The following is a 16655-nucleotide window of genomic DNA, read 5'->3' as shown; positions in this document are numbered from 1 at the left end:
ACATTCTGTAAGTAACTGGAGGAAGCTATATCAGAAGATTTACATACCTCTAGTCTCTTGATGATTTGACGTAATGGAAGCTCAGTTTGATCTCCGCCAATATAAGTGGTGTGTGGAAGTCTAAAGACTTTATCAAGATCAGGCTCATCTAACAGAAAGATAGTTGCAAACTGTTCATTATCAATACAAGAAGCATGCAACCGAAAAATGTTAATCCAATTTTTTTTTTTTTTGAGACATAATATACAATAAAAAAAAAAAAAATAAATAAAAAGCACAGCAACTAAAATACAAATATTTATGAAAAAAGTATACATGAAAGAATAATGCTAAGGAAAAACTGAAGTGATTCAAATCTCTCACCAAAAAGTTTATTATCTTTTGAATCTTATTTCATCACAACGATTAACTTGATAGTTAAATTGTAAATAAAATAAAATCTACAACACACAAATATCGAAAGCAAGAGAAGAGGAATATATAGAAGATATACAAAGCAATAGGTGACAATAAATGCATAGCAGATGTTATCCTAATATTTGTATAATTTATACAAGCCGAGAAATACATTAAGATAAAAAAAACTAACAGAGAAGTCATCTAGATTTCTACCAATAAATGGTAAGAAGCAAGATTTTTCTTTTTTTTTTTTGTTAGATGAAAAATTATTAAAAGATAGCTAATAAAAAATAACTTGATTTCTAAGTTCAATTTGAAATTTAACAATTTTTGCCACATTACTATGGTAAAAAGAGCATTTTTAAACAAAAATTCATAATTCAAATGATTAACATTTTTACAAAACAGGCCAATGATCTGCAACCAGTATGCTGCAGAACACTGGTGTGCCACAAGACGATGCTAGGAGTGCTGCAGAATTTTTTCCCCTATACTTTTAGTTCAGATGTACCATCAAATTTTGAAAAGAATGTAAGAATACGGCAAATGAAAAAAGGCTGCGGAGCACTGAAATAGGCTAAAATACCTACTTTTAAATATTTGAAAACAGATTTGGAGATGATTTCAGAGTATTCAAATAGAAATGAATAATTTAGCTACAAAACTAAATATTTTAATTCATAACCATTTAAAGTTTCTTGGGTAACTATTTGAATTGTTTCACTATCTTAATTAGCTTTTAACAATTACAACAACATAACTCAAATCCAGTTGCATTCCCAATATTACCTTACCTGAGACAACCAAATTTTGATTCTTTGCATTTTCTAGAAACAATCGAAGACACAAAGCAAATTATAAAAGAATTTCTAACATGAAATCATACCAGTTAATGGCTGACCACTTTAGTTATTAACTTCATAAATTCCTGCAAAATCTATCTTTACTTGATGATAGAATAGCTTACAGCAGTTCCTATTTATAGAATGTTAAATAAATTATTCAAAATTATTCCATTACAACAAGAATAGACTATAATAACAAAATAATATAAAATATTTACTTAATTTTCAGATTTCTGCAAATTTTGTAAATAATTGCAGCTTTATCTAGACAAAAGCAACATCATGAAAACAAAATATGAATATACTCTTTAATATAATGCAAATAAAGAAAATTGCAAAATAAAACAATAATTTTTCAACATCAGACCTTTTCCAGAAAACTATATTGTTAATCACAGAGTTGAAAGTATCCTTTCTATCATTACTGAGGATAACATCAAAATACATGTTACCTAGGAATTAAGAAAAAAAAAACAACTAGATCTACCAGAAAACAGTAGGAACCTACTGGAATATAACCATCCCATACTAAAAAAAAAAAAAAAAAAAAAGGAAAAGGCAGATATTTCATCTACAAAATCAAAAGTCAATTTAAAATCCACATTATATTCATTTATATTATTAATCTAAAAAGTAAATTAAGCTCTTTCTACTTTATTTACATTTTAAAATACATAGCTTTATCAGACATTAGACTATTATAAACATTGTAATTAGACAAGCTTGAACACTGGTCAATATCTTTATACATAGTGATACAATATATTTATAAATATCTTTAAATGTTAAATAAAAGTGCAGCTGAATACACATAAAACTTTTGAAATAGGTACATTTAATATATTAGTCTGAAACCTTTTCTTGAAATTAGCTGATATTTAAACTATAAACATTAAATCCAGCCAACATGCAATAGATCAATTAAAAGAAATTCTTGGAGTGATCAAAACTTATAAAAAAAAACAACTTTAAACAATTAGTTGAAAGTAGACATCTCTACATCAACAGTCAGCATATGCTATACTACATAGAAAATAAATCAAGTACAAAATTGTTTGCAATCCGACTTTCTTTCAATGAATTATACACTTGTAATGACAAGATTAACAACATCTTTAAAACATACTTGCTATCCCCCATCTAAAAATTATTCTGAACAAATTTGGAGTAAAGAACATAAATATAGCAAAGAATTGTTCTGCACATTTTGCAATGTTTCAAAATTACAATTGCAATGCTATCAAGTAGTAATCAGTAGAGCAGATGCCTCTGTTAATCTTCACACAGTTGCACTAAATGCAAAGCACTTTTTAGTTGTTAGTACTTCAACCCTACATTTCTACTATCTAATTACTCATAGAACATTGCTCAAGAAGCTGCAGGAACAATTTTATTTTCACAACAAACATTACTTACTTTAAAGACAACTACAACATACACACTAGCAGTCACTGAAACCAACATGAACTTAAAGGATTGTCTCTTCAGTATAGCTTTTCTCCAAGTACTAAGTTAGTTCCTCATTTGTGTTTTCATTCAGTTTATATAATAAATTTGCTTTATTACCCATGCATACATATTTCTTTGCGTTATGGCTGTTGCAGTGGTTAAGATTTTGATATAGACCATAAAAGCTCAAGTTTAAACTTTACAAATGATTAGAGACTGTAGAGTAAGAGTTAGACATACTCCGAAGCAAAAGAGATTTGGAGGAGGATATGGAAGTTGAAAGAGTTACCAACAAGTAGTGTGTTCATAGAAGTGCCGACACAGATAACAAGAGAAAGGAAAACCACAATTGCTCTCAAAAGAAGAATCTACTGACAGCAAAAGAGCAGATCTGTGACTGATGCAACATCTCAGATCCAAAAGAAGGTGAACTGGTGGAGGAATAGATTTGTGAGAGTACAAAGATTAAAGCCTGAAAGCTGGAAGAAAAAGGGTAGAAAAGAGCAATATTGAGTGGTTAGAAAAGAGAAAAGAGAAAGCTGAAAGTAAGGGGTTTGTCATTGTTCATATGTATGACATATTTCAAGTTGCAAAGCAAAATGCCAGAGATCTTGTTGAGAACTGTGTACAGAATGATAATGGTACAACTGCTCTTGTTGATGGCAAAAAGAAATAGTCATAAAAGTACTATAATGCAAGGTTGTTGAAGACAGCCTTCTCCAAATAAATCAGAGGAGTAATTGATTCAAATTAGCAACACTATGGTAGCTAGGGTAATTAAGGAGAGGGAAACAGTTAGACCCCACCGCAATATGATTAGACTGTCTATTGGAATAGGGCACATGCTAGTCAGTTAACTAAAGGAAAGTGTTATATTCAATGACTGCCAGTTACAGACATTGTGATAGGAGTACAGGTGCAACAAGTACTAAGAGCTGACCAGAAAAAGATTCAAATGCCTGGAAGACTTCCTAGAAGTAATGGACATCCTTTGTTAATTAGAAGAACTAATTAGAAGTTGAAGTGAGTGCTTTAGAAGCATAATAGCCAGAGCAAGATTAAGTCAGAAAAAAGTCAGTGAGCTACTACCTACGATTAGCAACAAAGAATTTTCTCCTCAGAGTGCAAAGTAGATTGTCTAATTCATGTATATGAAGTGCAATGATGCATGTTCCTTGAATACAGAGGATTCATGAGCAATGCACTTTAAATGCAAAGACTAGAAAAAAAATGAAGTGGGCATGCTCCGCTAGATGCGTAATGTTAGTGTGCAATGATGATGGAGGGGGTTGGCTTGATATAAGAGGAACCCGATATACTGTGCATAAAAGAGAACTGCACTAGCGTAGGAACATTATACAAATAGATGACAGTAGCATTAAGAAATGTCAAGTAATCCAAGAGAATAGAACCAGCAGAATATGGAAACTGAGTAAGGACTAGGACCAAGTAGTGACGACAGATCTTAAGATGTCGTATCTCACAAAGGAGACGACTAAGGGCTGTGACAATTGGCTACACACAGTGCAGGAGTGGATCCAAACAACTGTGCAAGTCTGGTGAAACATACATTAAATTAGGAGTAGTGATGGAGGCTGGAATATGCAATTTACATCTACATCTGAGCGTTTTTTCCTCATTTTGTACCAGCTAATCTTTTACTACTGCTCCTGCTTCAATCCCCAATCTCTTATTCACTGTACCCATGGAATGAAAGGAATCATTAGAACTTTCCATATGCAATTCCCATCACTTACTATCTGTAGATTTCTAACCCTGTCTCTCCTTTGTCATGATGCTTGAGAAGTGAGGTATTGCAGAAAATCTACTGATATCCAATACACCCTGTCCCATTTACTTTCTTATAATGCTAGCCATCACTCACTCAAGTCACTCTTTTACTGATGTCCATAACTCTTATTGCTATTCATCACTTTCACACTCTCATTAGCTAGCGTCACTTATATTGCTAACCTCTTCTCCAAGTATCTAGTTATTAACAGTCATCACAGTACCTTTCCATAGACCATTTTTATGACAATCCATTACAGATCCTCTTTCTCTCTCACCAGCAAATATGTAGCAGCCAATAGTGTGTCTCTCATTATTTCTCTCCCCATTGCTCCTAATTCATTTTCTCTTCTATCCACTCCATTGGTCACGTTGCCCAAAACAAATTGAGATGATGTATAATGTCTCTTGTCTCGCAAGATAATCCACTAATTTTATTAAGGTACCTCACTAGTGCTGGTATCACAATTAAATGTACACTGTAAAGTGGTTGTTAAATGAAACAAGATGATGAAGGTTCATGAGGACCCTATAGTCATATCCTGTTGAGAACATAGCTTCTAGAACAGATACCATGACAAATTGCCCCCAGCACCCACTATAAAGTGTTAAGGAATTTGTTCTCTATGCTAGCATAGGCCAAATGAACATATTATCGGGGTATTGTTTTACAACTGAATGCCTTTCCCATCATTAACCTTTACCTGCATAGCTAACTCTTCCCAGGTCAAAAATAGAATGCATGTACGTGATCCCACAACCCATCAAAAAGGTCACATCAAATGAGGACCCAAACTATGATTACTCATCCAACCCATACCAACATGAAAATAGGCAAAAACAATGAAGATAAGGATGATTGTTTAATTCAATAGATCACTTTACTTTGCATCATTCTGTCTTATTAGAAAACAAATGGTTTTAATATTGATGTATGTTTTTGAAAGGAAGTCAGAGGGAAAACAAGTCTGTTCAGTCACTGAAGAAACAATTTCATTTCGGCTCACTCCCAAGGCAGGTTTTCCTATCTCTATGACCTATCCTTAGTTTTATCTACATAAAAAAAAAAAAAAAAAAATTAAACCAAGCAACAAGTTGCACAAAAAAACTAATGCTAGCTTTCCTGGCACATTCACTGCACTCTTTATCTACAAAAAATTATTTGTTCGAAATGATATGAATAACTGTAAAAAAAAAATACCTTAGAGAAAAAATATTTCATTATTGAAATCCTGTTTGGAAGATAATTATTTAATTTGAATTAGTCTCTAACATATCACTATTTATACAAACAAAACTAATTAGTTGAGCAAACACTAGATTTAGTGACTATATATATTTAGATATTAGTTATATTTCTCTTCATGAGCAGATGAAATGGTAGTCTATCTCTGATGAGAATCAAATAAGATTTGAAACCAGCCAGCTAAACCCACCCCCCAACTTCTATCTATCCAAAGAAAAAAAAAGGGCATTTATATATAATTGTCAAAATAACAATGGCTTTAGTATGTATAAAAAAAAGTTGACCTCGAAGTATGCTACAAATACACCAGAAAACTTTAGTAGTACAAACCATTACTTAAGCATATGTAAAATTTTAAAATTTCTAAAGTATAAATATATACTTGACATTAACCTTTTTGTTATCAACTAACTAAAACTACATGTCGTCATGTTGCCAAAGCACTCCCACATGCAACCATACAGTATCAAAGCACTCAAAACAGCCTAGATTTACATGTTCATAATTAAATCAAAATACAGGCATATATCATGTCTGAGTCAATGATAATGTGGTTTTACTAGATATAAATATTGTACATCGTCCAACACTGTTCCCTGATATTTGTAGCTATTTCTCCCAAATCCTTTATTTTTCTTTTTATAATATTCTACTCATTTTAAAAATTACATAAGTTTCAGATTTAGTAACAGTGCCTCTGAATTTGGACAATTTTTCAATGCATTAAATATAAATGTAGAGGACACTGACATTTCAATTTCTGATAGTAGTGAAATAATTTTCAAAAAGAGAATGGAGGGAAAACTTTTACAATATTTCTGTACTAAAATTCCAGAAGAAACCAGACCTAACCAGTCAAAACCTGTTAACTTAAAACCCATTTACTCTTGTTTGCTCCTATAAGTGCTCCGTATAATAAAATGGATAGCTATGAAGCATCTGAACAAAGGGAAAAACTGGACAAAATCAGGGCATATATAAAATATTTAAGCTATGTCCCATCTATGTTTTTTGTATCGTCTTCTAAATGTTTTGCGTTATTGTCTCAGTTTGTGTTTTTTTACATATACACACATATATATATATAGGCGGTGATCCAGCATGGCCGCAGTCAAATGACTGAAACAAGTAAGAGTAAAAGAGAGTAAAGAGTTTTAAATCAACCCATTTCGAAAAAGTATCAAGCAGGCTGCAAGATAAAAGGCTGTGGGCCACGGGCCTCAGGTTGACCAGCCCTGACCTAAACCATCCATATTTGAAGTCCTAAATCTGAACCTTATTCACTGCTTTCTTTTCGTGTTTCATTCATTACAAGATGTATTACATATTGTTGTTTAGCCTATACAAACATCACAAACATTTTACTTTGGGCACTGGATCTGTAGGTACTCTGAATTTGTAGGTAACCTGGATTTAGTCATTCATCCTAAAAATTTAATCAGCCACCTCCATGCTGTAAGTTCATTCAACTAGAACTAACTGGGGCTACATAACAACTAATTTCTTTTTTTTTTTTTTCCTCCTTTTAATGAATTTTCTCAATTTGATTTCTGCTTTGGTGGGTAGACTTAGGCTGAGCATTAAACAATATGATCACATGTCTTGAAATACCTACAAGGTAATGTCTTGAAGGACCTAAAAAGGTCCTGGATCATACCCTTGTTACTAATCCATAAAAATTATTATCAGGAATGGGTGTGTAGTAAAGTAGCTTGCTTACGAACCACATGGTTCTGGGTTCAGTCCCACAGTGTGACACCTTGGGCAAGTGTGTTCTACTATAACCTTGGGCCAACCAAAGCCTTGTGAGTGGATTTGGAAGATGGAAACTGAAAGAACCCCACTGTATATGTGTGTGTGTGTGTGTGTGTGTTTATGTATCTGTGTTTGTCCCCCCACCATCTCTTGACAACTGATGTTGGTATGTAGAATAAGTACTAGGCTTACAAAGAATAAGTCCTGGGATTGATTTGACTAAAAGTGGTGCTCCGGCCTGGCCACAGTCAAATGACTGAAACAAATAAAAGAATCCTCTAGTATGTTATTGATACATAATAGTTGACGATAATGATGATGATGATCATCATTTCAACATCCACTTTTCCATGCTCACATGGCTTGAATGGAATTTGTTGAGGTGCATTTTCTATGGCTGGATGCTCCTCTCTGTCACCAATCCTCACCTATTTCCAAGGAAGGTAATATTCTCCATGGCCAGAAATATTTTTCATGGAAGGACACTGCTTGCAGGACAGTGACACTTGTTTACAATATCACACAATATCAAGGTAAAGAGATGGTAACTCACACACACACATGCGCATGTACTTATACATATATATGAATGATATGCATATATATGCATATGTATATGCATATATGCATATATATGAATATATATGCATATGTATATGCATATATGCATATATATGAATATATATGAATGATATGCATATATATGCATATATATACATATATATGAATGATATGAATGATATGCCGGTGGGACGTAAAATGCACCAATCCGACCGTGGCCATTGCCAGCCTCGCCTGGCACCTGTGCGGGTGGCACGTAAAAAGCACCCACTACACTCACGGAGTGGTTGGCGTTAGGAAGGGCATCCAGCTGTAGAAACATTGCCAGATAAGACTGGAGCCTGGTGCAGCCTTCTGGTTTCCCAGATCCCCGGTTGAACCGTCCAACCCATACTAGCATGGAGAACGGACGTTAAACGATGATGATGATGATATATATATATATATATATAATATGTATATGTATGTATATGTATGTATATATATATACCATATATATATATATATATTATATATATATATATATATATATATGTATATGTATGTATATGTATGTATATATATATACACACACATATATATATATATATATATGTATGTATATATATATACACACATATATATATATATACTAGCAGTATCGCCCGGCGTTGCTCGGGTTTGTTTCGACCCGCTGGAATTGTAATTTTGAAAAGTAAAAATTTTGTGAACATTTTTCTGGTCGAAATACACCAAAAAGTGGCGACACAGCAGTGAAAAAATCGTAAAAAATAGGGATTTTCATAGAAAAAAGCATCTTTTTGATGTAAATAATTTTTGGTGTTAACATGGTCCGATTTGAATTTTATGTTCTACGGAAGGAAGAGCAACCCTTCTTCTACCATACTCTCAATTTTGGTCAACTTGCGCCGCAGGGTCTCAGAGGAGATAGTGTTAGTTGAAGGTTACCATTCTAGGTGCCTGAATAACAACCTCGCGGAATTAATTACTATTTTACAGAATAAAATTAAATAATTCTTGAAAATTAATTAATATTAATATTTTTTGAACAAAGTAAATAATTTTTAAAACTTAAATAATAATTTTTTTTACACAAACGCGAATGGGGAAAAGGGGGTGGCGAATTCGATTTACATATCTAAATTTTTTCTTTTTCACGACATTGTAGCAAAATAGTAGTGAATTATATAAATACCAGCAGTACATTTTTTTTTTCTGGGGTATTTTTTTTCAACCTCGTCACATATTTGCCCCTTTCAATTTAAACAAAGTCTTAATTAAGCAATTATGGCAGCTTAGCAATGGTTTCAATACAGGCGTGACATCTGTATCTCAATTGTTCAAAACCCTTCGAATTTTTTCGCACGTGATGATATCATAGTGAAAACTTTCAATTACGCGCGCTTATTTCTGTCTTTCACTCTGTCTGTCTCTTTACACACACTAACAAAAGCACTTCACTTACACACCACACTTTCTGTGTCGCACAACCCATCAAACACACACACACACACACACACTCACGCACGCACACATGTACATCAATGCTTTCGGAGTGAAATGTTAAAATATTGAGTTTTCTCGAATTTTGTCTTAATTGGTGGTAAAATTGAAAGAAATTTTTTATGGCATCACCCACTGAAGTACTCTGAAAAATCATGGGTACACTCTAATTGAAGAAATTGTGTGAGGAGTAAATCGTTATGTATTTATTTGTTTCTGTTTGCTGTGTTTTTTTATTTTTGAGTAGTGGTTTAAATACTTTCAGTTTAGTCTTCCTCAAATCACTCTGTCGCTATTTACTTTCATTTTATTCGTTGCACACTGTGTGTGTGCGTGTGGTGTAAACCACATTAAGAAAAGCATTTGACACACACACCAGAATGTGAGTTTTCTGTAAATTTTGCTTAATTGGAGTTTAAATTTTAAAAACTGGACCTGACATGACCCGATGCATTCTACTCTTAAAAATGCTAGGTAAATTGTAATTGAAGAAATCCTATATTGTAGATTTCTATAACTCCAAAAGGGAGGCAGATAAAATCTGCCTTTTATAATAAGATATATATATATATATATATATATATATCTGTTTCCTCTTTTCATTGTTTTTGCAAGCCTTATTATTATTGTATCCCCATCTAATAGCGTTATCGTTGTCTTTCGTCTCAAATGCTAGCTGAAGCATAAAAACTTTCACTCACAAAAACTTATTCACACCACCGCAAAGCATTTCATCTCAACCCTGTCTTCTTTCTGCCGCCTAAAACCTCATCTCCCAATTCTCTCTCTCGCTATGTGGTGTCGGTTCTCCCTCTGTTTTCATTGTCTCTCTCTCTCTCTCTCTCGGTATATATCTCACCTTCACTCGCTTCCGCAGGATGAAAAAACATCAGCAAAGTTCCCGACCTGTTTCCTCTTTTCATTGTTTTTGCAAGCCTTATTATTATTGTATCCCCATCTAATAGCGTTATCGTTGTCTTTCGTCTCAAATGCTAGCTGAAGCATAAAAACTTTCACTCACAAAAACTTATTCACACCACCGCAAAGCATTTCATCTCAATCCTGTCTTCTTTCTGCCGCCTAAAACCTCATCTCCCAATGCGCGGTGCGCCCGCCCTCCCACCCCCACTACCAATACCGGATATCTCTATATTTTGCTCCATCTATACCGGATGTCGCTTCTCCCACCACCATTATAGGTGTCTACTCTTCGAACCCCCCTCTTCAATACGCTATTTCACCATGCATTACCCCTCTCTCGATATCCTACATTCTACTTGCCTAGAACCTGTCATCATTTCTCTGAACCACCCCTCCCCACTGGTGCTCCCCTATATTTCTGCACCCCCCCCCACACACATAAAAAGCACCATCCGAACGTGGCCGATGCCAGACCCCTCTGGCACCTGTGCAGGTGGCACGTAAAAAGCACCCACTACACTCGCGGAGTGGTTGGCGTTAGGAAGGGCATCCAACTGTAGAAACACTGCCAGACTAGACTGGAGCCTGGGGCAGTCCCGAGCTCCCCAGACCCCGGTCGAAACCGTCCAACCCGTGCTAGCGCGGAAAACGGACGTTAAACGATGATGATGATGATGATATACATATAAAGTGTATATACATAATATTTTAGCAATATATATGTTTATTGATAACTGTTTATATTCTTTTATTCACTTCAGTCATTTGACTACGGCCATGCTGGAGCACTGCCTAGAGATGAAATTCTGCTGAGGCAAATTTTTGACTCAGAATATAAGCAGTTGGACAAAATGCTGCCAACCAATTTGTCACATGGTGTAATGATTCTGCCAGCTCACATTCTGGTGATACTTTAAGAAAGTCTAACTTTACATTTTACAGATTTTTAACCTGTACTTACCTGCATTTTTGAAGTAAAATTTCAATAATAGATTAACGAACCTTTTAAATTGTGTCTCAAACAACTCTGGTAGGTTAATAATTTTTTTTTTAAGTATAGCTATGCCATCAAAGCATCCTACTTACTAGAATTTAATTAAACCACACTTTAGTTAGAAATATAGCAATGAAAGAGTGAAGCATTAGAGTACTAACACTACATTTGGGGTTCTGCTCAGTGAAATAAATGCAAAAAGGTATGTCAACTCACAGAAAAATCATAACAGAAACCTCTGACTCATGAATGAGCTCTTTCTGTTTTTCTACCACTTATAGTGGTATATACTCCTGAAAGCTGGTTGATCCCCTGTGAACTCTACTAAAACACTTCCAATTCACTCATCTCCCATCATCTATATTGTACCCAGCACACTAGGCTCCCTACTAACTACTTCACCCAATCCCTTCCCTCCAGGACATTCTTTCCAGCCCATGTTTTTCTAGCAGCCATCAACTTGCTGTTCAACAGAAGGAACCTTTACTGTCTCAGTATCACAGGTCCTGAGGGACTGTGGGAAGGCTATGAGTACAAGCACTTTCTCCACCAAACCAGCAACACACACACAAACCAAAAAGCCAAAAATCTGTTGACTGAGAGCCAAAAACTTTCAAATAACTTGAGACCAAACTGTATAAAGCTAGTAATTTAATTGCTATTTAGTTTCAACGTGATAAAATCATTTCCTGTTTTTTTCTTTCGTTTCTGTTTTTATCACACATTCAAAAGATAAAAGACTGTCAGTAACTACTGCCTTATCAGAAAGGCCAATTTTTTTCTTTAATAGTCAAAATAATGCATAAATTTTAAAATTTTCAAGCATGTAGGTAGGTCATTGGTGTAAGAAAAAGAAAAAAAAGAACCTAGATCACAAAAATCAAAAACTAAAATTAGGCAACTGCTGAATTTTATTTATTATTTCTTTTCAGTTGGATCAGCAACATAAACTTTAACTTGCATTCATAATACAGACTAACAGCTTTACAACAGAAAACATACACAAGATTTCAAGTAATTTACATGTAAGATTTGTCACACATGAAAATCCATCAAAACTGTCAGTGCTTCTTAAGCATAAAATGATTTGCAAACTGAAGCCATGAGTTTCTGCAAGATCTTACAAGCACAACTTTTGTTGCTACTCAATCAACATTAACCTGGGGCTAAGTAACAACTTTACTTTTAATAAATTTAATAACCAACAAACTGTAGGTTAAAATTCAAATTGTTGCTGAACCTCAGAGTAGCCTTGATTGGGAAGCTATGAAAAATGTGCAATAACTAGTTAAACTTTATTTTATCAACAACATACGATTATTGAAGGCATTGGTACACTAGTAGCGTTACTTGCATTACACATAAAACACGTTACAGGAAAAAAAAAAGATAAATTTAGCTAGAACATGAATACATAATATACACATCTAAACAAAGTAGTTATGAGCAAATCAACTTACTCATATCAATAAAGAACACATGTAAATGAAGCAACATGCTAAAATAATTGCAGTAACATGCTCTAAAAATATACTCCGATTCTCATTTTCAAGGAAAACCAAAACAAAACAACTTCTGAAAAGACTATGCATGCACACACTTGATTGTGTGCACATATTAAAGTGTGAAATCATGGCAATTTTACTAATTTAACAAAAAAGCAGATACTGATGTGAAAAACTCCTGAGCTGAACAAATATAAAAAATAAATAAATATCCACTTAAAGTTTAGAAAAACAAATCAAAATGTTTAGTAAGCATTAAACTACTGCCAAAATTATAACGTCTATGCGCACAAATACACAAGCACACGCAATACAAAATTTTCCTACAGGACTTAAATGAGAAACCAAAGTAATTAATTTAAAGTACTGTTGCAAGATTTAAGCTATTTTGCAACAACTGGACCGAAAAAAGTGTTGGAAGGACTGAAATAGACTGTGATAAGAATATGAATGTTCAGGAAACAATAATATGCTTCATTAAGAAGGAAATGGGAAGGGGAACACCAAAAGACATAGTGCAACTGCCAACAATTATCTATTTCAATGTCACTAACATTTCCGAAATTAACAAAATGCTCAGTAATTAATAAAATGGAATATTGTTTCCAGTGATACTCTGAAGTCTAGTAAATCTAGTAATGTGAACAATAGACTTTGACAAAAAAATTCAGACTACTTTATGAAGGAGAGGGATGATGTGATCAAATGAATTAGTTAAAAAATTATAGAAGTTACATGTAAGAAGATAAGCACAAAACCAACCAAATTTAAAGAATGAAAGAACAGAGGAAATTAAAACAGAGAGAAAGAAAATGAGAAAACAGAATATCTTTTCATTAGCAAAAGAATAGAATAATGAAATATTAAGACTTAGAAAACTGGTGACAACATTGACAAGTAGAATTATACCAGTAGCAGCATCAGACACCTAGCCTTACCAAGGTCGTAATGGTTGATTAAAATCTCGGACATAGATGAACCATCTGAGCGCTGATCTAAGCCAAGTGGATCAACTGCAGCTAGCTCATGACCGCGGATCTAGTGTGAGAGAAACCAAAAAAAGACACAAATTAGGAACTAGTAGTGAATGAAAGTACCGATCCAGATCCCTGAAAACTCATCTCAACTGTCAGATGCAAAACGAATTTCTCCAAAGCACTGAAAGAAAAACAAATAATTAGTGTTTGTATAATTGTAGGCCTGAAACACACATGCACAAATATACGTGTGTATAAAAGATATTACTACCTATTATTAAATTTTTGATTATAACATTTCAATAATTTTTTATACAAATTCCTTCAGTAAAAAAATTAATGTTTTTTTTTTCTGCTTCTACGCAGCTTACTTCATGATGATGATGAAGCTGCGTAGAAGAAAAAAAAATTTAAATAGAAGTAACTTTAGCATAAAAGTAATATATATTTGGAGTCAATTACTAGTTAACAGTTTCATCAAGTTTTACTTAACCATTATTTCAAGCTGTGAATGTGAAATTACAAAAAATATCTTTACAAATCAAAATTTTTGTAAATAGGTGGTAGGATCTTTTATTTAGCCTTCATTATTCCCTGGAATAAAACTATTTGTTAAACAACTTACATTACATTGTATGAATTCTTGCACTGTTTACTACAGTGAAACAAAATCTTCCAAATGAAAATATATAAAGTTTATAAACTCGATATGCATAGTTGTTAATATCAACCAAAAATTTCAAAGGACTGCCATTAACTCGTAGAAGTTAACTGTAATCCTATGAATAGATCAATATGAACGTAAAACCAAAATTGGCAATAATCAATTTCGTACATTACTACTTAACACTTTCACATATGACAGTGTCCAAAATTTTTCACCGTCCTAAATTACCAACCTGTTTGATACTGCACGTAAATACTTATTCATATTAACATAAAAATTGTTATTATACTAATTTAACTAGATAGACACTTGCTGTGCAACACCATTACTGTATGTTCACTTTCTAAGCTGTCATGATTTGGATGGATTGTCACGATCAGGGTCAAGCATAGGTGATGGGAACTGCCTAGCTAGCACTAATAGGTGGACAAAAGAGGATACACAGCAATAACCATAGAGAGCATTGGCAATGTGTGTGTGTATGTCTGTACAAATACACACACATACATACATTCAGATATATGTACTCGTGAAACATATACATATATAGTGACAACAGTCTCAGATTAGGATTGTCTTAAACAGTAGCTGTAAAGGGAATGAATCAAGTTTATTTTTAAAGAGGCAGTGGTAAGGATGGAAAGCCTGTCACAGATAGAAACATAAAAATTCTGAATTTTTTTTAAATATTTCTTCTGACATTGTTATCTATTCAAAAACTTTTTTCCATATTTGAAACAATAAGATACCAGCTTCACATTCAGAAGTAACAACAAATTTAAAGGATATTCAAATGAAAAACATGTTGGAAAAAAGGAATGAAATATTTCTATTTCCAATAATGATAGCAGTTATGGCAGCAAAACTGAATTTATTCTGGAAACACAATGGAGTTAAAAATGTTTAAATAGGCTGCGTGGTTAGGAAGCTTGTTTCTCAATGACATGGTTTGGGATTCAGTCCCACTATATGGTACCTTGGGCAAGTGTCTTCTACTATAGCCTCGGGTCAACTGAAGCCTTGTTGAGAGAATTTGGTAGGCAGAAGTTTCCATCATATGTATGCATGTGTGTGAAAGTGCTTGTGCCTCCTATAACAGATAGGATAGAATTTCTCTTTGAAACTTCTTGGAAGAAACCTATAGGTAAAATCTAAACAGACTTTTAAATATCTTTAATATCTGAACCAAATTCAGTATTTTTGTAGTAAATATAACAATGAGAATAAAGAAGCTATCCAGGATTATCAACAACAGAAACCATCAGTGAGCCTTTGTATCTCCAGTATCAAAACCAGAATGTAATTTTTAAAAGTTTTGTTGATATTTACATATACAAGATATCAGTGTAACAGTACATGAGGGAGAATATGATCCCTTATATAAAACAAGACCCCGCTTGGGCACTGCACAGAAGACATTTAAATTCTACTACCAACCAGGAAAAAGACTGTCCTCTAATAAAGGAATGGTGGGATACAAAACTCATATTTCCTGCAATATAGAGCATATCCTATTTCTGTTACGCGATTCATAAGGGGTAAGAGACAGGCTTGGAAAACCTAGAAGGAACATGGTAGCAAGAAGCATTACCAAATGGCTAAAAGGACAGCTAGGTGACAAGTATACTTGGTTAAAGGTGAGGCAGAAAGGAAGAGAATTGCAAATGTCATGCAATATGAGGATCAGAGTTCACAGAAAAGGGAGAGCCAAGAAGAATCCAGGAAGACAGAGAATGAAGACAAAGGTCTGGGACGAGTGTTGATATGCAGGTCTCAAGAAGACCCACCCAAGTCTGCAAAACTAAGTTCTGAAGGCATATGGCTTAGTGGTTAGAGTGTTTGTCTCATGATCATAAAGGTAGTGAGTTTGATTCCTGGCAGTGCATTGTGTCCTTGAGCCAGACACATTATTTCACATTGCTCCAGTCCATCCAGCTAGCAAAAATTTAATTGTACCTGTAATTCAAATGGCCAGCCTTGTTACACTGAATCTCTGTGAGAAGTGTGTTAAGGGTTTGCATATCCAAGGAGAGATCGGCCAC

General features: G+C 33.9%; 1 protein-coding gene across 2 annotated transcripts in view; it reads right to left on the bottom strand.

Moving 5' to 3' along the window:
- Positions 1-16655, bottom strand: part of LOC115211732 (2-oxoglutarate dehydrogenase, mitochondrial) — a 67803-nt gene that overhangs the window by 21638 nt on the left and 29510 nt on the right. The window contains exons 4-5 of one of the 2 annotated variants that reach the window (XM_029780386.2): positions 13908-14007; positions 48-148 (exon numbers count right to left, since the gene is read on the bottom strand). In XM_029780386.2, coding sequence (XP_029636246.1) covers positions 48-148; positions 13908-14007 — 201 coding nt within the window. The remainder of the gene's footprint in view (positions 1-47; positions 149-13907; positions 14008-16655) is intronic. The other variant, XM_029780385.2, reaches the window with a different exon arrangement.

The sequence above is a fragment of the Octopus sinensis genome, linkage group LG5 (genome assembly GCF_006345805.1).
Source record: "Octopus sinensis linkage group LG5, ASM634580v1, whole genome shotgun sequence".
In the NCBI taxonomy this organism is placed as follows: domain Eukaryota; kingdom Metazoa; phylum Mollusca; class Cephalopoda; order Octopoda; family Octopodidae; genus Octopus; species Octopus sinensis.
Note: the sequence above shows the minus strand (reverse complement) of the source record. Positions and strands in the feature narration are given on the sequence as shown.